The sequence below is a fragment of the Canis aureus genome, chromosome 15 (assembly GCF_053574225.1).
Source record: "Canis aureus isolate CA01 chromosome 15, VMU_Caureus_v.1.0, whole genome shotgun sequence".
NCBI lineage: Eukaryota > Metazoa > Chordata > Mammalia > Carnivora > Canidae > Canis > Canis aureus.
The window spans coordinates 10,225,269-10,248,751 of record NC_135625.1 but is presented as its reverse complement, the minus strand read 5'-3'; the positions used below and the strand labels follow the sequence as shown (position 1 = coordinate 10,248,751).

General features: G+C 50.0%; 1 protein-coding gene across 1 annotated transcript in view; it reads left to right on the top strand.

The window, feature by feature from the left end:
- The first annotated feature begins 695 nt into the window (after positions 1–695).
- LOC144284130 (ubiquitin carboxyl-terminal hydrolase 17-like protein 6) overlaps positions 696–23,483 on the top strand; it is a 40,300-nt gene continuing 17,512 nt past the window's right edge. The window contains exons 1-2 of the mRNA XM_077848476.1: positions 696–2,219; positions 17,665–17,835. Of these exons, the coding sequence (XP_077704602.1) occupies positions 696–2,219; positions 17,665–17,835 (1,695 nt within the window). The remainder of the gene's footprint in view (positions 2,220–17,664; positions 17,836–23,483) is intronic.

The following is a 23,483-nucleotide window of genomic DNA, read 5'->3' as shown; positions in this document are numbered from 1 at the left end:
AAAGGGAGTTTCAAAGGAATGTTTCCCAAAATCATTAAACCAGTGAGAGAATTCCTGTTGTGGTGGACCCGGGCCACACCTAGGCAGAAACTGGTATTCATCAAAACATTCACAATCTTTGTAGATTGGGATCATAGTCCAGAGAGATGGAAGTGTAGAAGCCAAGCAATGGATGCCATGTTCCCAAATAATTGGTTTCAGCTACAAACATTCTGCTGGTGAGGAGAACGAGTTGCTATGTGATACCTGAGCTCCTTTGGGAAAGTGATCTTCCCTGTCCTAGAGCACTAACGTCTAACACTCCTTGGCTTGCTTGGGGTTACTCAAAGGAAAGGACATTCAAAAAGGTTTCCTCTGAACATAGAAACTCTGAACAAATTCTGTTGAGAAAGGTGCAGGGACAGTTAAGGAGGTTGAGAATAATCTGAAAGTTGCCTGTTGTGGGAGGCAAGAATAGGAGCTGGGCTGACCTGAATGGTCTCCCTCAGAGAGAGACCACACCAAAATCCCATAATCCAATCTAGCAATTAGAGTGGATTAGAGGACTTTGTGCCTTATCCCAGGGCCCAAAAGCCATAAAAGGTGGAGTTGAGGGTCATTATCTGCCATTTGGAAACTGGCACAGTGAGAGGAGCATCACTTTGAGACCCGAAGCTCCTGGTTGAATGTATCTTGTGGACACTGTTTCTGCAGACATGGAGGCTGCCCACCTCCACCCCTCAGAGGAGCCTCAGTTCAGCGCCTCTCCCAAACCCCAGTCATGCTGGTCAAGGAGAGGCGGTGCTGAAGTCCACGGAGGACCCTCTGTGCCCGAGACGACATCCCCTGCATCAAAGACACTCTCCTCCCCAACTGACCCGTTGGCTCCCGCATCAGCAGGGCTGCCTCCCACCAAGACACCTCTGAGTTGGAAGAGCCTTTCCCACGTGGGAGCCGGGCTTCAGAACATGGGCAACACTTGCTATGTGAATGCGACCCTACAGTGTCTGACCTACACAGAGCCCCTCGCCAGCTACATGCTGTTCCAGCAGCACGGGACCACCTGTAGGAGGCAGACATCCTGCATGCTGTGTACCCTGCAGGCTCACCTGACGCGGGTTCTCTGCCATCCTGGACGTGTGCTCCGGCCCCTGCCACTCCTGCTCGCTGCCTTCCAAAGACACAAGCAGGAAGATGCCCATGAGTATCTCATGTTCATTCTGGATGCAATGCAGCAATCATGCTTGCCTGAGGACAAGCTCTCAGACCCTGAGTGTCCTCAGGACAGCACCCTCATCCAGCAACTCTTTGGGGGGTACTGGAGGTCTCAAATCCAGTGTCTCCACTGCCAAGGCATTTCGAGCACTCTGGAACCTTACCTGGACATCAGCCTGGACATAGGGGCTGCTCACAGCATCAGCCAAGCTTTGGAGCAGTTGATGAAGCCCGAACTGCTGGAAGGTGAAAATGCCTACCATTGTAGTAAGTGTCTGGAGAAGGTGCCTGCGTCCAAGGTGTTGACTTTGCACACTTCCCCGAAGGTCCTCATCCTGGTCTTGAGACAATTCTCAGGCTTGACAGGCAACAAAATGACTAAGGAGGTGCAATATCCTGAGCGCCTTGACATGCAACACTACCTGTCTGAGCAGAGGGCAGGACCCTTGGTTTATGTGCTCTATGCCGTGCTGGTGCACGCTGGGAGGAGTTGCCACAGCGGACATTACTTCTGTTTCGTAAAGGCAGGAAATGGCCAGTGGTATAAAATGGATGATGCTAAGGTCAGCGCCTGTGATGTGACTTGCGCGCTGCGCCAACCTGCCTATGTCCTCTTTTATATGCAGAGGACTGATCTGGAGAGAGACCTTGGGAGGGAGTCAGTCGAGGAGGGAGGACTCGCATCTCCCGAGGCAGACCTCACGGTGGTGGGTGAGGCCTCAGGAGAGCCGGCAACCGATCCCTCCGTGAACCATCCTGAGTTGGAGGAGCGTGGGGAAGAGACCTCCAGACAACAAATGACATTAGACCAGTGGAGATGCCTCCAAGAATGCAACCGCCCTAAGCCTGAACTCAATGTCAAGGGAAGAGAAATTGCTCTTCCTGCGAACGCAGTCATCCTTCACCACTCCAAATACAGACCTGAGATGCCGAAGAATCATCCTCAACAGACCGTCGACCTGCTCACCACTGCAGCTGGGATGCTCCCACCTCAGGTGGCCGGGGACGTGGCCAAAGTCCCGCGTGTGCCAGGGAGAGCCCGACCTACCAAGAGGACGAGCAAGAAGGGACAGAGGTCTGGGGAAGCAGTCCAGGGATGTGTCTCCTAACTTTGGTGCACATGGGCGCACACACCCACACACACAGCGTCACTCACTCCAAACCCGAACACAGTCCCATACTGGAATTATTTTGTGTTGTGTGAAGTGTGTGTTCTGTATGTATGGACGAACCATCTATCTGTTGTGTTCATGGGATATGGCCTTCAACTGAAACTAGAGGACACTGATATTTAAACCTGGGTCTTTGTCATGATCTTATATTGGGATAGTGTGGATTTCATATGGGGTCTATCCAGGAACCTGCCTCTCCTTAAGCCTCGGGGAGAGTGGGGGCCACTTGCAGGTAAGAGGCAGTGAGCATTCAGGGTTGAGAGTGGATATGATGCTGAGGACCTGGGGTTGAAGTGAGTATGTTTGACCCTCTCCTCATGCTCCCCACTTCCCAATGCTTTTCTTCTATTTATATTGAAAGAATTTTGTCTGAACACATAAGTATGTGTTGGGTCTTGCTAGCGATGTGTCTTGGTCATTGCTTGGAAATTGTAGGAAGGAAATTAAGTGCTTACTTTTGGGGCAATAACTGCATCCAGCCTGATTGAACACAATGATTTTATTATGTTCCCATAACTCTCTCCCACATTAAGACTGAAGAGAAGCAAACTAACAAGGACTCTTATTCCAAAGGGAAATGCCCAGCCTCCCACTGAACATAACTTTTTATGACTATTTTGCTACCATCTGCTCTGTGGCACCTCCTGACCCAGAAGCAGTGGACTCTGGATTTCAGACCAGTTCAAAATCAAATTTGGACCTGGGTTGATACCTCTGGAAAACAGTGCCAAGTTCATGAATCTAGCAAAAGCTTTTTGAGGTCATGTTATAGTTGTTCTGTGTTATCATTTCATTTCTTACAGAGGAGTTTGACAAGTTCTTTGTAGAATGGAAATTATTGCAAGACCACCAAACGCCTCTGAGTGTGACCGTAGATGAACAGTTGTAACATCACATCATAATGTTATTTTCACTCTGTATCCAAACTTGGACATGCCACCCTTACTGGAAAGTAAGGGACAGTAGGATCTGTGCAGAAGAAATCACCCTTTTTTTTAGATTTTCATGTACCAAAGACAGATTAGAGATATAAAGTGTCAGAGTTTCTTTCATGTCTGGGAATTGTGTTTCTTTTGACCAATACAGTTTATTGCATCATAAAAAGTGAGGGAAACTGCGTGCATGTCTTGCCAAGAGTTCCCTAAGAGGACCTGCAGGTATCCCCGTCCTCTGAACACTGTCATAGGGAATGAGACAGCTCATGGACTCGGGGACTTGTCCTCCACAGCAGAGGACCCTGAGGAGGTGTCTGTTGGAATGAGGATATGTCCCCACCTGGACTGTTGTGGTGAACCAGCAAATCCTCCGCTGAACTGGATGGAAACGGTCAAGTCCACAACGTGCTGGGTGTCCTGCGCCTACACATACACTCCCCCCAATACACAGATGCTACAGTTTTTCTTTAGGTAAATCTATAGGAATGTCAAAACGTGATTCCCAACCCGGAATGTCAAGTTTGTGTTAGTGAAATCTATTTTCTAACAAATGTAGGGAAATCATCCTGGCAATTTGTAAATTGGTTGTAAACAGAAATTAACAAGTTAATCTGAAATTGTTTTATAAATGTCTGAATTTCTGATTTAGAAAAAGATCCCATCCAGAGTTCTGCAAATTACACCATGTTTTCTCCTAGAAGACATTTTCTGTACTTGATATTATTTCTCTGAAATTGTTATGCAGAATATTGCATCTGCTTTGTTTGTTTTTGCTCTAAAATGTTATTAGGAAGTGGTGTGGTTTTTTATTCTTAATAAAAAATTCCCACATATGATTTGGTGTGCAGGCTTTTTCTCCCCAGTATTTCAGAATCTTGAAATAGTTATTTTATTTCCAGGCTGGCTCCTCACAGAGGCATCTTTGCCTGCTTCCCCTGAGTGGAATTCCACAGCCACCTTTAGGTCACCTGCAGCTCAAATTCATATCCTCCCCCCATGGGAATTTCTCACTCCTACTCACTGGCTCAATACAGGGGAAGCGCCAGCAGCCATTTAAGAAGAAATGCAATGGGACATAGGGACATTATTCTTCAGAGTCTCTTCAATTATGAGATCTCTGACCAGGAAGATGCTTGTATGAGAACTTAAGGGGGAGGGAGTAGATTGAACCAGAAGCACACCATCTCTGTCCAAGGCTAGAGGAGACCCCTAGGAGGGATGATGGGAGATGGTTGGATAACACACTGTGAGGTCGGACTGTGGAGGCTGGACAGTCAGCAGATGAATTCTTTGGTTAGGTGTCTGGACGTCAATGCTCATCCTGTCCAGGTATCCATTCAAGGGGTGTCTCTATTTATCAAGATCTATTAGTCATGAGGACAGACCAAAGAATCTGCAGAGTCTCCCACAGAACAGATTCACGAGTTCTTTTTTTTTAAGATTTATTTTTTTTATTTATTATAGACAGAGAGAGAGGCGGGCAGAGACACAGGAGGAGGGAGAAGCAGGCTCCATGCCCGGACCCTGAGGTGGAACTCGATCCAGGGTTTCCAGGATCGCACCCTGGGCCAAAGGCAAGCGCCAAACGCTGAGCCATCCAGGCAACCCCAGATTCACAAGTTCTTTCCTGGGAAACTGGAATTGCCAATCCTGGATGGAGTTCTAGGTGGACCTCCTACCTGTTTTCAGGTTACAATGTGTTGAGTCCTGGCTCCATTAACCTGTGGCAGGATGTCAGGCTGGAATTGTTTTCACAGTAGGGATCTGTGCTGAAACTGGGTTTTGGGGACAACCCCAAGGGTAGATTCCATGCCAATATATGGAGGTTTAATCTGGGAGGCCACATCCAATCAATGATCTGTGAGCTTGACAAGGAGGGTAGGTTCCTGGCCATGGTGGGTGAATGTAAGCAGAAGGATTACCTGACTTCCCTTCCTGAGCTTTTGTGTTTTCCAGCAGGAGAAAACAAAGTGAGGACTTTTCACAGGAGATATCCTAGGGCATGTGTCTCATGGCAGGTTTGAGCTCAGGCAGGAGACAGGAAACAGCTTCTAGGGAGATTGCCTCCTCCCGTGAGGTGTGCATCATCCCATTACCAGCTGCTCCAATAGAAGACACCACAGATGGACCACATCTTAGCTCTGCCTCTCCACTTCATAGAAATCAAGCACAGTAAAGGCATGGAGATGAGAACAATCCATTCCACAGTGATATTATTAAAAGTGCTCATTTTAAAGGGAAAAGAGCCCCATCCCTGTGGCGATAAGGGGACATAAACTACATTAGCCTCCTGTTACCAGAGGGCGAGATGAGAAGGTTTCCAAACAGTGTTTTCGTTTTTTAGAAGAAGCCATTACATTCACTCTTCTGGCAGTGGACCGAGCTAATCCTCTCTTCAGAGTGTAGGGATAGAGGAACATTCCTCAGCATCTTAAAAGCCATCTACGGAAACCCCTCAGCAAACATCATTCTCAATGGGGAAACAGTGGGAGCCTTTCCCCTAAGATCAGGAACAAGGCAGGGATGGCCACTCTCAACCCTGCTATTCAACATAAGATACCTAGGAATTAACCTACCCAAAGAGGTAAAGGATCTATACCCTAAAACCTACAGAACACTTTTAAGGAAATGGAGGGAGACACAAAGAGATGGAAAAATATTCCAAGCTCAAGGATTGGAAGAAGTAATATTATGAAAATGTCAAGGGTACCCAGGGCGATTCACACATTTAATGCAGTCCCTATCAAAACACTGAGGACTTTCTTTAGTGATTTGGAACAAATCATCTTAAGATTTGTGTCGAAATAGAAAAGACCCTGAATAGCCAGGGGAATATTAAAAAGAAAACCATAGCTGTCTTTAAAATTTTTAGTGATACTCTGGTGATACATGATTTGGAATATATATGGAATCAATACATTTTGTTGCATTAGCGATTTTTCCATGTGGAGACATCTCAGTAAATCAGTTCCACATGGTGGCTCTAGCATGTTGGGGCTCACATGCCAGTGATCACACAGAAGCAAAGAATTGAAGGACACAAGGAACCTGAAGACTCCATAAGCAAGGAAGGGAACTCGGGGAGAGAATGGAATTTTAAGAAATCCCTCACGGAGGAAGAGCATGGAGTGAAGACACTCTGGGTGCAGAGACGGGAGACGGTGGTGGATAAGGAAGAGCCCCGCCGTCAGGAGGGAATCCGATGCTGCCAATTCCTTCCAATGTGGCTGCTTTTGCCCTTGGAGTGTCCTAGATAATGTCTGCTTGAGGGCCTTGCTGTCTCATGCTTCTTACCCGGAAATGAAAAATAACGCCAGACATGTGGGTCCCAGGAATGTGGGAGGGAGCCCCGAATCCAGCAGCACGGCCACTGGGGAGTCTCCCTGAGAATCTCTCTCCCTCTCTTTGTCGGCCCCCCTCTCTCTGCTACTCTGTGGTCTCTCTCTGGTCTCTCCCTGTCTCAAACAAATAAACAAATAAATCTTAAACAGAAACAAACAATGAAACGTGTTCATGTCTTGGCATCTATGTCCCCACATCCAAGTCGATTAGATCCAGGGAGCCCGGTGTTACTCAGTATTTCAGGGTGTGGGAAGCACTGAGTCCTTTGCACTTTGCTACACTGACCTGCTCTCTCGTGTCCGATCCACCTCCCAACTCATAGACTATTTAAAGAATTTTCCAACAATGTGGTTTGGTTTTGGGGTCTGCCGTGCACAGTCTGGATCCCTGCTCAGTGTGAGGCTACGTCTCACTCTCCAACTGGCACAGATCTATCCGCTTAGCTCTCTATCTCAATCTGTCTGATGAATCAATAAAGATTTTAAAAACCCTGATATTTTCTCTGCAAAATTCAAACTGTCACATTATTTTTCTAATAACTGTGATTCGTGAATGTTATAATTCATTCTGAAAGGAAATAATGGAAACATTAAATGCATGTATATGTGACCAAAGTTTAAAACAACCTGAGAACGGCCGCCCAAATCATAGGAATCAGCATAACCACACATTAATTACCTTTCAACAATGCATTAGTCCATCTTGCCCCAAATAAATATAATTGTTACATAGCACCCATTAGTTAACCTCAAAACCCACATTCATTCAGTGGAGAATGTCTTTCTGAGGTGTCACCCAAGGACCAAAATTGGAGTGGAAGTGATCTGAAATCCTGTGCCCACCTCTTTGTCAGGAGATTGTCACACAGACAGATGACAGTAAAGTGTTCTGGACAGGTTAGAGTTGCTGGGATATGGAGCAATTCCCTGCGGGAGATGGGTCCTTGCCAGGCACCTGCTCTTCAGTCAAAGGTGGGGGTGGATTGTGAAGGGGCTGTGATTCAATCAACATGATCTAATCAGGCAGGATGCATTTAACTCCTGAAATATAAGCATTTCATTGCCTCTTTGCATTTCCAAATATTATCAAACGCCGGGTTTATGGGTTGACTTCTCAATATATATTTTGTGTCCATAGTTTCCTGAAAAGAAGTCTGTCGCCATACAAGGCTGTAGGTCATCGACTTCACGGTAGTTTGTCATTTCTTTGAGTAGGTGCCCTGGGTTTTCAAATCGGTGCTGGTTGTATATGACCAAACACATTGCTCCCAGCACTCCACCCATGCTGGTTTGGACAAATGGTCTTGCAATATAAAGAGAAGAAAAGCAATGGGATGAGGGATGCATGAGGACATGGTCAGACATGCTCACACTGACCCCAGGTCCTCAGCATCATTTCCACACTCAAAGCTACCTCTCACTGCTTCTAATCCTTTCACCTTCAAGTGGCCCCATTTTTCCGCAAGGCTGAAGCAGGGGAGGATTCACCCAATGTTCATCCAACTGTGCTAAATACATCTATTACTAATATCCATAACCTATACCAGTTTGTTCAGATAAATCTGACCTCTTCCATATCTGGATGAGAGTGGATTTTGCTTTGGGAAGATAGGTTTGGCCCTGTTTGGTTGCGTTTGCTTTGGTTTGGTTTTGTTTGGTTTTTGGATGGCAGGGAAGCAAAAGACATGTCAGGTGACTAGAGGGGAGAGCACAGGACTGCTCAGACCTTCTTCCGCTAGCCTTTCTCCCTGGTCTCCCTGTGCACATGGACGGAATCCTCTCAATTGCACATGAAGTCCCAATTCTGCTAGAGAGCCCAGCATTAAGGCCCTTTGCTCAAGCCTGCCTGCCTCCTCACCCCTCTACCCTATATTCCTGCAAGTCCAAGAATACTTAGGCTACTTTGCTAGTTCCAATCCCAACATCCCCCGTGATGATAGTCCTTCCCACCCTTCGACCTCTGGGATCTTCATAGGCTTCCAGAAAGTAGGGAACATTTCTATTACTGCACACTTCCCATGAGTGCCCAAGAAGCTGCATTTTCCTAAGAAGCCATGAGATAGCAATAGGGCAGCATTCATGGGATGAGACAGGGGCTTGAGGCTCAAGGGGCCAGACTCTGACCTGAGTCACATAATGATTGCATGAATGGGAGTTACTTAGGGCTTGGGGGCAGGAGAAGGATTGCACACTGTGGCTTTTCTACTGCCATCTGACTTTGTAAACCCTAGTGTGCTCATAGAGGAGCTCCTCTACCCTCCACCTACAGGCATCTGCACAGAAAGAGGGAACACCCTTAAACAGATGCTCTGGATTGAGAAAAGTGCAGTCAGTTGTTTTTCCAAAAAAAAATAAAAAAAAAGAAATTCTCTAAATACAAGTATGAAAGTGCTTGGTGTGGTTTGGTTTCATTTGGCATGGTGTTGTATTGTTTTGTTTCCATGGGCCCATATCAGAGATATCCCTGAGGAAGAGAGACAGAGAGAGAACAATGAGAGAGAGAGAGAGAGAGAGAGTGAGAGAGAGAGACACCATGGCCTTGGTCTCGTGCTATTTGGACGACTTGTCAACCATTGCCTCCTTAGGAAATCATCAGGAGGGTAAAAAATCTCCTTGCCCAGGTCTCAGAAAGGAGGCATCATGATCCAACGTTAAAGATGGATCCAGAATATGTATAGAGGGAAACCACCCACTCATCCCATTAAAGACCAACCTGTGACCCAGGGCCCATACAGTACACAGGGCTCCCTCACAGGGTGCACACGGTCAATGTTCACTGTGCAGTACTTCACCAAGGAGAGTGGGTGTGCAGGAGACCCTCAAAGTCTACATATCCCCCAAAACTATCAAGCTGTTGTCTCCTCTCAGTTAATTAAGGCTGGAGGAATTAAATTAACTATAGAGAGTTTCAGAATTGCTGAGACACAATGGAATATTCCTCAGCCATTAGAAACGACAAATACCCACCATTTGCTTCAACGTGGATGGAACTGGAAGGTATTATGCTGAGTGAAGTAAGTTAATCGGAGAATGACAAACAGTGTATGTTTTCATTCATTTGGGGAATTAAATAACAGTGAAAGGGAATATAAGGGATGGGTGAAAAAGACTCCTAACTCTGGAAAAGGAACTAGGGGTGGTGGAAGGGGAGAAGGGCAGGGGTTAGGGGTGAATGGGTGACGGGCACTGAGGGGGGCACTAGACGGGATGAGCACTGGGTGTTATTCTGTATGTTGGTTAATTGAACACCAATAAAAAATTTTTTAAAAAAGGACGTAAAAAAAAAGAATTGCTGAGATTAAAAAAACCCAGAAACCAAATCAAAAGAAAACACATAAACACTATTCATCAGTGCTAACATTTTTAAGGGTAATCAAACACTACACACAATTCTAAATTATGGCTGAGAATAATTGAAATGCGCAGATGAACTATTGCCCATGACAGAGTCCACAAAGCTACCACCACAGTCTAGAAAACTCATCTCAGGAGAAAACACAATGTCCATTTGCAGAGCCCACAGGGTCTGTTCGAAGCTGAAAACCCAAATGCAGACATGTGTACGCCAATGACAGCTTAAAGTCTGAGTTTCTATTTCCATTGTAGTGACAAGTGCTCATTCAAAATTCCCTTCATTTCTTGGAGAATCTATTTGCAGAAGAGAAAATTGACATTCCAGAGGGAAGAGTAGCCTTTGCCACAGCACACGGATTTCCCTAAAGAAAAGTGCAAGGTGTGTCTTTGGGGTTCGGTGTCTGTGCACGGCCCCAGGAGCATGAGAGGCATCACGCTGTTGACCCGGGAATTTCCATGCAAAGCAGCTGAGCAAGTGCTGATTCCCCACATGAGTCCAGGAGTGGCCACGTCCTGAGGTCCGCAGTCTCCCCGTGAGGGTGCAGTGACGTGGAGGACAGTGTCCGAGGCCAGGAGCTGGCTCATTCACTCTCAGTGTCTTCTGAGGATGAGGACACCTGTAGGTCACCGTGGAGGACACTCCAGGGGCCACAGACACAGGCTCCATCCGACATGTGGGGGGCAGGAGGGCCCTGAGCAGGGCCTGGCTTCTCGGGAGGAAGGAATGAGGGAGCTGCGAGGAACCGGGAGCTCCAGCAGCTTCTGTCCAATCTGGTGAAGACCATTCTCAGGGGCTGAGTGGGGGCCCGTGCATAGGGCAGCCATGTGGGCTCAGTGCACGTCTGCAGCGTCTCCAGGTGAGGTGTGGCAGGTGTGGGCTGGGGGCCCTTGCTTGGCCGGAGGGAAGGTGTCTTCCTGGGGTGCAGGGGCCCGGCTGTGCATCCACGGGCATGTCTGCTTCCTGGAGGACACAGACTCCCGGAAATCCCCACAGGGGCTTCCACAATGATCCTGGAGGTGTGCTGGGAGGGCCTGCATCCCAGTTTTTTTCGGGAGTTCTGGGACCTGTCTAGGGGCATCTGGGCACATTTCTTGCCTGGAGTCTGTAGGGGCTTTTGGCAATTGTCTGCCAATATGTTGCTGACAGTGGGACGGGTTTTCTCCTCAGGATACTTGGGTGGTGCCTGGGTGTGTCCCAGCCCATGGCCCTGGGAGCCAGCCTGGGGACCCTCGAGGGAGTCTCTGCAGGGCCTCTTGGCTCTCTGCTGCACAACCAAGCTATCAGCCCTGACACAGGGTTGGCGAGCAGGCTGAGGGTTGTCAGCGATTGGCACTTCCTGGGCACCAGGAAGTCCACCAAGGGGCCTGAGTCTAACTTTAGGGCTAGTCAGAGGAGATGTGGAATGGGACCAGAGTCTTATGTCTGGGTTCTCAGTACGTGGCTTCTTCAGCAGTGCAGGCTCAGGGGTAGAAGGCCTCCTGGTGGTGTAGACAGGCATCGGCATGTGTGGACGCTGTGGGAAAAGAAAAGACACAACACCATGAGTTTGGCCTCAGCACCAAGGCAAAATGAACATTCAGGAAAGAAAGAAACCAATAAATGCCCACGATCTTAGTAACCACCTCCTGCCCCGGAACAGGGAAAGAAAGCGATGGAATCTGTTGACCTAGAAGTAGGGAATGCAGCTGCAGGGCTGCTCTGGAACAAAGGATGTTTGGATCCTCCCGGAGAATGACAGGATGTTGTTGATGCCCTTTAACATGGTGGGGGGACACGGAAAGTCCTGCCTCACAGCGATGCTTCCTCCATTGGACCAGCTCTTCCATCCTCTCTGCTCATGAGGTGATAGGAGTCCTGCTGCTGGAGAGTCATGGTGGGAGCTACTGAGTGGGGATGGGCAGGGGGGTAACGTGTCATGAAGGACACAGGACTGTTCCTTGAGGATGGTATGTGGTCCAGGAGTGCCCACCAATGACCTTCACATGCCAACCAGCCACGGTTCCCACACATACGAGGCATAAGGCAACATCATGGGCACCAAGGGAAAAAAGGGTGCAAATCCACCCTACTCAACTGCCACTGGTCAGAGAGGAAGTGGAGCCCCGCCTCCCTCAGGAGGCCCATGGAGCCTAGCGAGTCCCCAAGCACAGCCCGGGAAGAAGTTCCCCTAGCACAGCCCGGGAAGCAGCGCACACTCACCCTCACATAGTCACAAGATTCCATGTCTTCCTTCCAGGTGCGCTTCTGCCCCTCCCGGGGTCTCCTGGGGAACCTGTGGAGCAGGGCCTTCCTCTGCTCGGCTTCTTGCCTGCACCAGAAATCAAAGCAGGGAAAGAAGAAGGAACTCCCTTCCCTGGCTTCCAGCCGGACACCTGCTCGGGGCTTGGACCAACCTGGTCCTTTCCCTCCGCAACCACTCTACACCCACCTCTGCCCCTCGTCCTAACTACAGGGAGCTGAACAGGTCATCCAGGCAGTTTCTTACATGCAGAGTCAGAAAGGGTCTGCCTTGGCATGTGCCAAGCTCCATACATTCACTGGTGCAGGGACACTGCTCCAGCCACAAACCCCACACCAAATCAGCAGGGACAGCTCCATCACCCAAATGTGGACCCTGTTAGCCTGGGAGCTCCTCTGCCGGCCTCGCCCAGCCTGGCTCTGCCCGCAGCCGCCCTGCACACTGTGCATGCACACGGACTCGGGGCCTGTCGTATCAGCCCTGGCGTTCGGGTCACAAGCCCCATTCCTCACCTTCGTCTCTCTGTCTTCTCCCTCTCAGCCTGGTCCAACAGCCTAGCCTGGTGTCTTGGGTCCCGCTGACTCCCCGGCTCCACATTCTCCTTCAGCCTCCTGGAGCCCAAGGCCACAGGAATGAGGGTCGTGCCCCAGTGTTTTATGGGGCATCTGGTGCTTGATGCCTTGTGTCCAAAGGCCCCAAAGTCCCTGCACTTTACCTGGGGAAGGAAGGGGCAGGGGTCAGTGCATCCACTCAAATGCCACTGAACCTGCCAAGCACACGAATGGGAGGCCGTCCTCATGAAGTGGCACATGGGATGAGGACAGGGGACATCCTATCTGGCTAGTGAGGTGTCAGTATAATGAAGACCTCTGGATGCTTACTCCCCGTCCTGTGGAAGGGAGGGAAGGTATAGAGGGAGTGGAGGTGTCAGGTTGAAGACAGGTGGAAACATCATTAAGATTCGGGACAAACACAAGCCTGGATCTGATCTTATGGTGCCCTGAGGCTGATGCTCAGAGCCTCTGAGTGTCCCAATGTGTAGACTGCTGGGATTCCAGCCCATGTCAGGATGACAACAGGGTCTGGTCAATGATCTTCTGTGAGCCTAGCCTGTCTCAAGACTCCTGGCAGAGCTCCTGCTTCAAAACCCATGCCAGCCTCCCCACTCACCCTGGGATCCTCCTCCTCTGGACTGGGAACTCCGAGGGCCAGTCCTGCTGTCTGTGGCCTCTTGCCTTTCTGGGGTCTCAAGGGAATGTCGGGCCCAAGCTGGGAGTGACGGGCCACCATGTGTCCCATGTCCTGGAGGGACAAGTCAGTCTGCTTCGGGGATGGGTTTCCGGTAGCCTGAGGGAAAAGAAACAAGAGAGTCCTATTCACCTGACCTAGGCGTCCTCCCTGTATCATCTTCCCAAGGAGGTCTTAGCGAGTTTCAGGACAGTCTTGCCAAACACACATTTCCCCCTGTCACTTCTCTTTCCTCCTTCCGGTCTATGCCCTCCTGGCCAAGCCACATCCCTGCTCTGATGGATGCCACCAAGAAGGAATGTTGTTCAGTCTGCTTTGAAGGACCCTTGACGACACTATCAAGTTTCTCCAAAATCCCTTTGGAAGCAAAATCAGGGACAGAACCTCTCCCAGTTGAGGTCCAGAGGGATCCACCATGGAGGACTCAAAGTGAACAGGCTTTAGGAAAGTGGACTTCCCTCTCTAATATCTGAATGCCCCACCGGGAAAGCCATGATTAAGTCCAAAGTCACTTTGGAAACACATTATCCTCTACTCCATGGGGAGCTGCCCACCTGAGACTATGAACACTTCCATTTCATGTGTTCTTGGCAATGTCCCCAATACAGCCCCACCAAATTGACAAATATATATATGTATTTTCAGCTTGTGGGAACCAGTAAATTCTTTTGTGAAAAAAAATGTAAGTTATTTACGAGAGAGAGTGTGTGCGTGTGTAATGGAGAGTGATCTCCTGAGCTGTAGGAAGGACAGAGGGAGAAGCAGACACTCAGTTATCAGAAACCCAGTGAGGGCCTGGATCCATCTCCAAACCCTGAGATCATGTCCCGACCCAAGTCAGTCCCTGAAACAATGGAGCTGCCCAGGCGCCCTGATCCTGTGTCTTCTCTAGGCCTGCAGGGCCCACTGAGACATTTACGGGCCTTCTGTCCCTGCTCGTCCACCACCCCACACCAATGTGACACCTGAGGCCCCATTCCACTGGCATTGGAACCTCCCGGTGCCCAGGGCATTCACAGCCATGCCTTGGCTCAGTCTCTGTCCTCAGAACATGTTAGACCAGAAACAGTCCTTAACCCTTGGAGGAAGGGCCAATCCCTCCATCATTTCCTCACTGTCCCATTGCTCTGTCAGGGAAGGTCGGACCAGTGGCCTGAAAACTCACCTGAAGTGCACTTGTGGTCCTCACGCCCATCAGGAGAGGCTGAGAAAGGTCCTGGACAGACTCCACTGCAGGAGACTGGGTGTCCCGTGGGAGAGAGGGATGGTCAGGAATGGCCACTTCCGTTGCTCCCGGACTTTTATACTGCCCCAAGGTCACGTGATGTTTCAGCCACTTGAAAGACATCCACCCAAAAAAAAAAAAAAAAAAAAGAAAGACATCCACCCAATCTTCTTAGCTGCTGCAGGGATTGAGCCACTCAGCAGCTTCAACAGGCTAATGATGCCCTCATGAGAGCGATTCCAATGACTCCGTGTGTGTGCCTGTGTGTGTGTGTCTATGTGAATGGAGGTGTGAGTCCATGTGGATTTGGTGGAGATTGGAATTTCTGCAAGTGAAATTATATTGGTACATTTTAGCGTGGGAATTAACCTCAGGACTCATGTTTTCTGAAATATTGGTATTTTACCAGCACTTCTGCTGAATTTAGACCTAATGTTATTAAAAATTGGGTCAGGGTTTGAGGTTATTCAAGATGTTATATCCATTTTGTCAACTAACTTTCAGTTAAAAACTGAAATGTAAAGAGCAAGATTTTCCAATTGGCTATAATCGCTTGATTGGATTAAGGGATTTGGGTGTGGTCCCTTTCTCATAGAGACCTTTCAGTCCAGCCCAGGTCCTAATCTTGACTCTCTCATCAGACAGCACCTTCAGGTCTTTCTCAACCTCCCTAACTGCCCCTGCTCCTTTCTGAACAGAATTTGATCAGTTTCTATGTTCACTGGATATCTCTATGAATGTCCTTTTTCTTCCTCAGTAACCTCAAGTGAGCCAAGGAGTGTTAGACGTCAGTGCTCTAGGACAGGGAAGATCACTCTCCCAAAGGAGCGCAGGTATCACATAGGAACTCGTTCTCCTCACCAGCCAGAATGTTTGTAGCTGTAACCAATCATTTGGGAATATGGCATCCATTGCTTGGCTTCTACACTTCTATCTCTCTGGACTATGATCCCAATCTACAAAGATTGTGAAGGTTTTGATGAATACCAGTTTCTGCCTAGGTGTGGCCCGGGTCCACCACAAGAGAAATTCTCTGGCTGGTTTAATGATTTTGGGAAACATTCCTTTGAAACTCCCTTTCCTACAAGAGTCTCTATCCTCAATCCAGTGTTTATCTGCCTCATTTTAACTGTTCCTCAGGGAATTCCACCCCAATATCCTTTATATTCTCTTGATTCAGTTGGAATATGTTGTAGGCTTGTGCCTTTTTCCACATTGTGGGCTTGGCAGGTGTAGATGCAGGTAGGAGGGCACCTTGTTAGCTTGTGGTTTGAAAGTGTCATTATGGCTTCTTCCGCCCACAGAATAGGTAGTCTCTGCTGAAACATTTTTGAGTCGACACGACAATTCATTCCTACTTGTGACCATGATCCTTTGCATTGGAAAAGGAGGCATCTTTGTGCAGGATAGAATAGTGAAGAATAATGAAGTTTAGGAAATCGTATAAGTCTTAGGAAAGGTGGAAACCTAAGTCTATTTGTCTTCTTTACTGACCAGAGGCCAAGAGAAACAGGAACATTTTGCCAGGCCTTGGTCAGTGACTGGGCTTCACAAGCCCTGGGGCCCTGCTGAATTCTTGATGTTCACTTGTCGTCCCTGGACACTAAGAGAATAAAAGTGTCATCTCTGAAGCCACCATGTTTTAGGATATTGATTCTGTACCCATGGAGTTCAATAAAAAACTTGTGTAGGATGCTCTATATGATATCTCCATTTTTACCTGAAAGTTTTAATCCCTGATCCTAACCTGCCAATGAAGGCACGTACTGAGACCCCTGTTGAGACTGTCCAGTCCCATTCCACATCTCCTCTGAGTAGCCCTAAAGTTAGCCTCAGCCCACCTGGTGGACCTCCTGGTGCCCAGGAAATGCCGATCGCTGACACCCCACAGCCGGCTTGCCAACCCTGTGTCAGGGCTGACAGCCCGGTTGTGCAGCAGAGAGCCAAGAGGCCCTGCAGAGTCTCCCTCAAGGGTCCCCAGGCTGACTCCCAGGGCCATGGGTTAGGACACACCCAGGCTCCACCCAAGTATCCTGAGGAGAACACCCTTCCCGCTGTCAGGAACGAATTGGCAGACAATTCCCAAATGCCCCTCCATACTCCAGGCAAGAAATGTGCCCCGATGCCCCTAGACAGGACCCAGAACCCCCGAAAGAAAGTGCGGTGGAGCCCCAGCCAGCACACCCACAGGAGCATCCAGGGAGCCCCTGTGGGGAATTCAGGGAATCTGTGTCCTCCAGGAAGCAGACGTGCCCGTGGATGCACAGCCAGGCCCCTGCAGCCCAGGAAGACACCTGCCCTCCATCCGAGCAAGGGCCCCCAGCCCACACCTGCCACACCTCACCTGGAGATGCTTCAGCCGTGCACCGAGCCCCCACAGCTGCCCTCTGCGCGGGCCCCCACTCAGCCCCTGAGAATGGTCTTCACCAGATTGGACAGAAGCTGCTGGAGCTCCCGGTTCCTCGCAGCTCCCTCATTCCTTCCTCCCGAGAAGCCAGGACCTGCTCAGGGCCCTCCTGCCTCCCACCTGTTGGACGGAGCCTGTGTCTGTGGCCCCTGGAGTGTCCTCCACAGTACCTACAGGTGTCCTCATCCTCAGAAGACACTGAGAGTGAATGAGCCAGCTCCTGGCCTCGGACATTGTCCTCCACCTCACTGCCACCTGACGGGGTGACTGAAGACCTCAGGACGTGGCCCCTCCTGGACTCATGTGGGGAATCAGCCCTTGCTCAGCTGCATTGTGTGGAAATTACCGGGTCTACAGCATGCTGCCTCTCATGCTCCTGGGGCCATGCACCCACCCCCAAAACACACCTTGTACTTTCCTTAGGGAAATCCATGCACTATGACAAAGGATACTCTTCCATGTAGAATGTCAATTTTATCTTCTGCAAATAGATTCTCAGGCCTCGCGGCGGCTCCCTGCAGGATGCATGTCCCCTCTTCCCACCTCAGGGTGCAGGGGCCTTGGCCGGGAATGGGCATCTGATCGCCCTGATGAAGTCCAGCCGGACGGAGTTGCTGGAGCACAAAGTCCGACAACTGCTGCTCGCCTTGCATCGCAGGGACGTCATCTCCATTTGCAGGTTCTTAGACGACTATCGTGGATTCGCCACCATGGACGAGGTGCTGGACCTGCTGTCCACCGAGTGAGCACCTGCCCCTCCGCAGCCCAGGGCTGGGCCACCTGCTGCTGGGGAGGCTGGGGATGGTGTGAGCTTCCCGGCCTCGGGCTGCTCCCCCACCTGGAGCAGGGTAACCCAGGGCCTAGCGGGGTCCTGGAGGGCAGCCCCAGGGCCTGGCCTGTGGCGGGTCAGCCAGAGGGGCTGTGCCTGTGCTCAGCAGCCATCCTCCTCCCCTGTGAGGAGACTTGTGCCTCCTCCACCCATCACCAGGGTCCTGAGCTGGCCTGTTTCCCCATTGAAAGGAGGTTTGAGAGTCCATCGGGGTTCTGTGTCCTGGGGCAACCAGACCGGGGGACCCCGGGGTGCCTCAGGCCCACTAGGATTTGGCCATGGGCTCTGGCTGGAGCCCTTTCATGCTCAAGCCTTCAGGAGGCCCCAGAAGGTGCAGGTAATTCTCTGGGAGCTGCCCGTGGCCCCATGAACATAGTTGACGGCCCCCGGGGCTCTGGCCTAGTCGGGGTCAGAGGGTGACAGCCCCCATAATGAGAAGTCGCATCCCCAGCACAATTCATGGGATGCCCCCACCCTCCTCTAGGTATGGGTGCATCGTAGATGCGTGGGGTAACAATGACGTGGTCCTGCAACGCTGGAAACTGTGAGTGACTCCGGCTCCTGCAGGAGGGCCTTCCCTCTCCAGGAGGGCAGCGAGGGGGCTGTGGGGCAGGGGGGCTGCACCCTCACCCCACACATCTGCAATTCCCGTGACAGGGTAAAGGTCTAAGGGCCCTTCTGAAAAAGAGCGAAGGAGAGCGGTGGATGGGGTGCGGGCTTGGTGGGAGGCATTGGGACCCCTCAGGGAGCCCTTCTCCATGCCCCCCAACCCTCTCTCTGCCCCACACCTAGGGCCCAGAGCAGGGGGGGTGGGGAGCATCACACTCCCCAATCTGGTGGCACCTGGACCCGGGGGCACAGCAGGTGCTCAGGAGGGCTGTAGGGCTCCCGGACCAGGTGGCCCCCACCCCATGGGAGAAGGGAGATTAGAGTCAGTGGAAGGACACCCCAGGGCCCCCTCGGGAGGGAGGCAGGCCAGAGCCACAGGAGGGAAGGTGGCTGTCCCGGGCGGGTCCTGGCAAGCCCTGGCAGGACACAGAGCCCGAGCCCTCCTGGCTTGGACCTACCCAGAAGACAGTGTGTGCAGTGAGGGCAATGACAGGCCAGATGCCCCCTGTCTCCGTACGCCTGCCGGTGGACTCAAGGGGCAGTTGGGCAGGGACCAGGCTGAGGAGGGAGCCCCGCTTCCCCAGGAGAGATGGTGATGGTCACCCCGCTGGCCGTGGACTCCCCAGCACTGAGGCTACGTGCCAGCCCCTCCTCGGGGAGCAGGCCTGTGGCAGGCAGGACCGCCAGGTGGCAAGGGGATGAGGAGCAGGACTTGCCTCCAACATCCTGCAAGGGATGCCAGGTCCCCGGGTCCTGCCGGGCTTTCCCAGGACACCTGTGAGTGAGGGTGCCCTGTCTTCTGACTCCTATGCCCTCCTGTCCCTCCCCAGGGCCATCTCCTGCATGCTGGAAATATGGCTGGATTATTTTCAGGACGAATATTGTCAGCTCCCAGAATTTCCCTCCCTGAGGATGATTCTGGAATTCATGAGGCAGAGCATGCCAGGCTCGGCCGTGGAACTCCGTGCCCGGCGTTACCTCCAGCAATTCAGACGCCTCCAGCAGCGGAGCCAGAGGCTGGGGGTGAGGAGGCCTGGGGGTGGCCGAGCGGGGACAGGGGGTGCCCGGCGGATCCAGCCTCTATGCAGCTGGGCCGGGAGCAGGGGGTGGGCTCACACCCCACCCCACGGGCTGTAGGCTGGGGACACCTCCCAGGGCTCTTGCCCCCACACATGTGGAGCAGTGGGAAGAGTGGCCTTGATTTGGGAGGAACGTGGACAGTCTGCCCTGATGGTGATACTTTGTCTTCTTGGAGCTACAGCTTTGGACTGAGCAAAACACCCTGAACCCGCTCTGGAGTGTGCCCCAGCTCCGACCGTGGGGCCTACTGCCCCGACGGGGCCTGAAGGGATCGAAGCCATCCTGGCTGCTGGGGCTGAGGGCTCAGCCCGTGCTGAGGCGCCCGCTGGGGAGGCAAAGTCGTCACTGGTCTAGTTCACTGCTCCGCCCTGGAGGGGCCCCCTGCACCCCTGGGAGCCTAGAAGAGGAGCAGGCGCCACCCCCTGCTCTCGAGGTCATGGATGTGCCCGAGCAGCCTCCTAACTCGATGGAGCAACCAGCCATAGGACCGAAGCAACCCTGTGAACCACCTCGGGAGCCTGCCCCAGCTCCGACTGTGGGGCCTGCTGAAGCTTCAGGGTGATGGAGCTGGTCCTGGCTGCTGGAGCTGAGGACTTGGTCAAAGCCGAGATGCTGGCTCCTGAGTTTAAGGTAGTGCAGATGCTGGTCGAACCTATGGTTCCCTGCCCCGATGAGGAAGAGCCACCTGCACCCGCGGCCACCCCAGAGGAGTAGGCCCGGGAGCCCGTAATTGGGGTCCCCAGAGTGTCAGAGCCGCCACCTGCCTCCAGAACAACCTGCTTCGACCCCTGAGCAGCCCCCTGATCACCTCAGGAGCCCGCCCCAGCTCCTGCTGCGGGGCTCGTGGTGTCTATAGCCCAATGGAGCCTTCCCCTCCCTGTCATTGCACTGTTATTATATTTTATGATTTTTGTAAACCTTCTGTAAGGGCTTATATATTTTATTTGTAATAAGGGATAAGTTAACCTGGCACAAAATTTACTCTGATGCTTCTGAATTTCACATCGTGGTACTTTAGGTCCATTCACAGTGTCGCAAGCCCCCGGGCCCAGGGCGCCGAGGGACACAGCCGAGGATCCGTTGCTCCCCTGAACAGGCAGAGGCTGGGAGGACCCAGGACAGCCAGGTCACTCCTGCTGCCAGGCCCAGAGCTGTGCAGGTCAGCAGCCCCGCCCTGGAGCACCCAGGCCCTGCACACTGGGGGCTGTTGTAGTTACTGTGGGAGCTGACTCCAGGGCTGCACAGCTGGCTGCCTGCACTGTTGTTGTCCCTCCTGGTGTCACCCTGTACCTGGGACTGAGCAGGGGGCTCACAGGATAAACAAGTCCCACTGAGCCGTACACCTGTCAGGAGGCAGGGCAGCTCCCCAGGTACACACACCTGAGAATCAGCACAGCAGGACCCTCCCCCAGAAGAATTGCTAGAAGGTCAGGGGAAAAGCCAGTTATTGAACAAGCAGCACTGGAAAGTTCCAGAGGAAGTGGAGGGATTTACAGTATATAGAATCAAGATTTGTGGTTTCCTGCCTTGTTAATGTTCCCCATTCTCACTGGTGTGAGGTGGGATCTCATGGTGGTTTTGATTTGTATTTCCCTGATGGCAAGTGATGCAGAGCATTGTCTCATGTGCATGTTGGCCATGTCTATGTTTTCCTCTGTGAGATTTCTCTTCATGTCTTTTGCCCATTTCATGATTGGATTGTTTGTTTCTTTGTTGTTGAGTTTAATAAGTTCTTTATAGATCTTGGATGCTAGCCCTTTATCTGATACGTCATTTGCAAATATCTTCTCCCATTCTGTAGGTTGTCTTTTAGTTTTGTCGACTGTTTCCTTTGCTGTGCAGAAGCTTCTTATCTCGATGAAGTCCCAATAGTTCATTTTTGCTTTTGTTTCTCTTGCCTTCATGGATGTATCTTGCAAGAAGTTGCTGTGGCCAAGTTCGAAAAGGGTGTTGCCTGTGTTCTCCTCTAGGATTTTGATGGAATCTTGTCTCACATTTAGATCTTTCATCCATTTTGAGTTTATCTTTGTGTATGGTGCAAGAGAGTGGATGTCCAATTTTCCCAGCACCATTAATTGAAGAGACTGTCTTTTTTCCAGTGGATAGTCTTCCCTGCTTTGTCGAATATTAGTTTACCATAAAGTTGAGGGTCCACTTCTGGATTCTCTATTGTGTTCAGACTTTTTGGTAAAACTAGAATCTGCATTCAAAGCTTTCATATTTGTATCTTTACCTAAATTCACTAGAGATGGGTTCCTTCTGCAAACACTTGCTTCTTCTATTATATAAAGAAAGGGAGGTGTAGCAGCCTCGAGGGAAATGCTACTGTTAACCCATCACCAAAGAAGAGGATCTTTATCACATAAGGAAAATAGTAGCCCCAGAATGGCCTAGAACAAATCTATGCACAGAGGAAAATATATTCTCAAATTGTAAGTCAGGAACGTTTGGGGGAACACTCATGGATGGGTCTTTTCTCCCCTCTTTTTTATAACCTTTATCTAATGCATGCCTCAAGGATAGTCACTCTCAAAGATCAAATATTCCATTCACTTTTCAGGTGAAAGCCTTCATTCATTCAAATCTTTCAAAATAAATTGATTGCATATTTATTATGTACCAGGCACCGTTTAAGCAAACAAAACAGATAAGGGTCACAGCCTCATGGATCTCACATACTAGTCAGAGAGTCAGATAATAAGCAAATAAAATAAAGTTCAATTTTTACACCATAAAAAATGCCCTGAAGGGTCTCTCATTTTCCAATACACACAATCATTATAATTGACAAGCTGACTGCACAATATGTTTAATCTAACTGGGTAAGATAAGGAAATCATTCTCAGTATGAAACTAAAAAGATCTACTTTTTTTTATTACCATGGTGTGAATCAGTGACCCAATTAAACATCTAACTCCCAAAGCACACCTGTCATCACCAGTGCATTAAATAACAAGGACAAGAATCCATTTTAAGTGCAATTTCTTCCATGTCTGGAGCACTTTTTAGAATGCTTTCATAAAGCAGTGTCTTATTCTTCTGAAATAATTACATTCTCTCAGGCATTGGATTGATAATCTACTCGTAGCTTAAAAATCCACATTTGAATTTGATCATGGTTTTTTTGAAGAAATTAAAAGACTTAGGTACTGCAAAGAATTTTGCTTTAAGCAAACCAGGGGTTGGGTACCCTGACGTTGGCCACAGAACCTGACACAGGAAGAATACAAATGTATTTTTGTGCCCATCTCCCCACATGCGCCCAGCACTGTGCAATTTACAGGCATGATTGCATGAAATCTTGCAACAACACTGTAAAGCAAGTGGTGATATCTCAATTTAATAGTTGAAGAGAAAGAGTCTACATGGCTTTCTCAAGACTGTGTTGCTCTTAAGTGATGTGGCTCGGGGTGCTTGAGGCAGAAATTCATGCTCCCTCTCTATATCCCTTTTTTTTCTTGGGCATATCACATCTGGGATTGGTATCTGTATCCCATGTGAGCACGAATTATCAACTTTAGTGTGTTTTTAAAAATACGGTAGTGTGTTTCATGAGTTGGTATTTGTTGAACCCAGGGAATGTTGTGCAGAACTACATGATCTACTGACAAATAAAAAAAATTATATATATATATATATATATATATATATATATATATATATATATATATTCCTTGACTTCTTCATATATAGCACTTTTCTGTGAATGCATTTCTCAAGGTTTAAATCTGGAAAATACAATTCCGAACAATTGGGCATATGTATCAGTGCTAAAGACTCGGCTGCTTGACAGTCCCCATCGCATGACCATCAGCACCGGCGGGCTTCTGGACCTTGGCCCCTTCCCA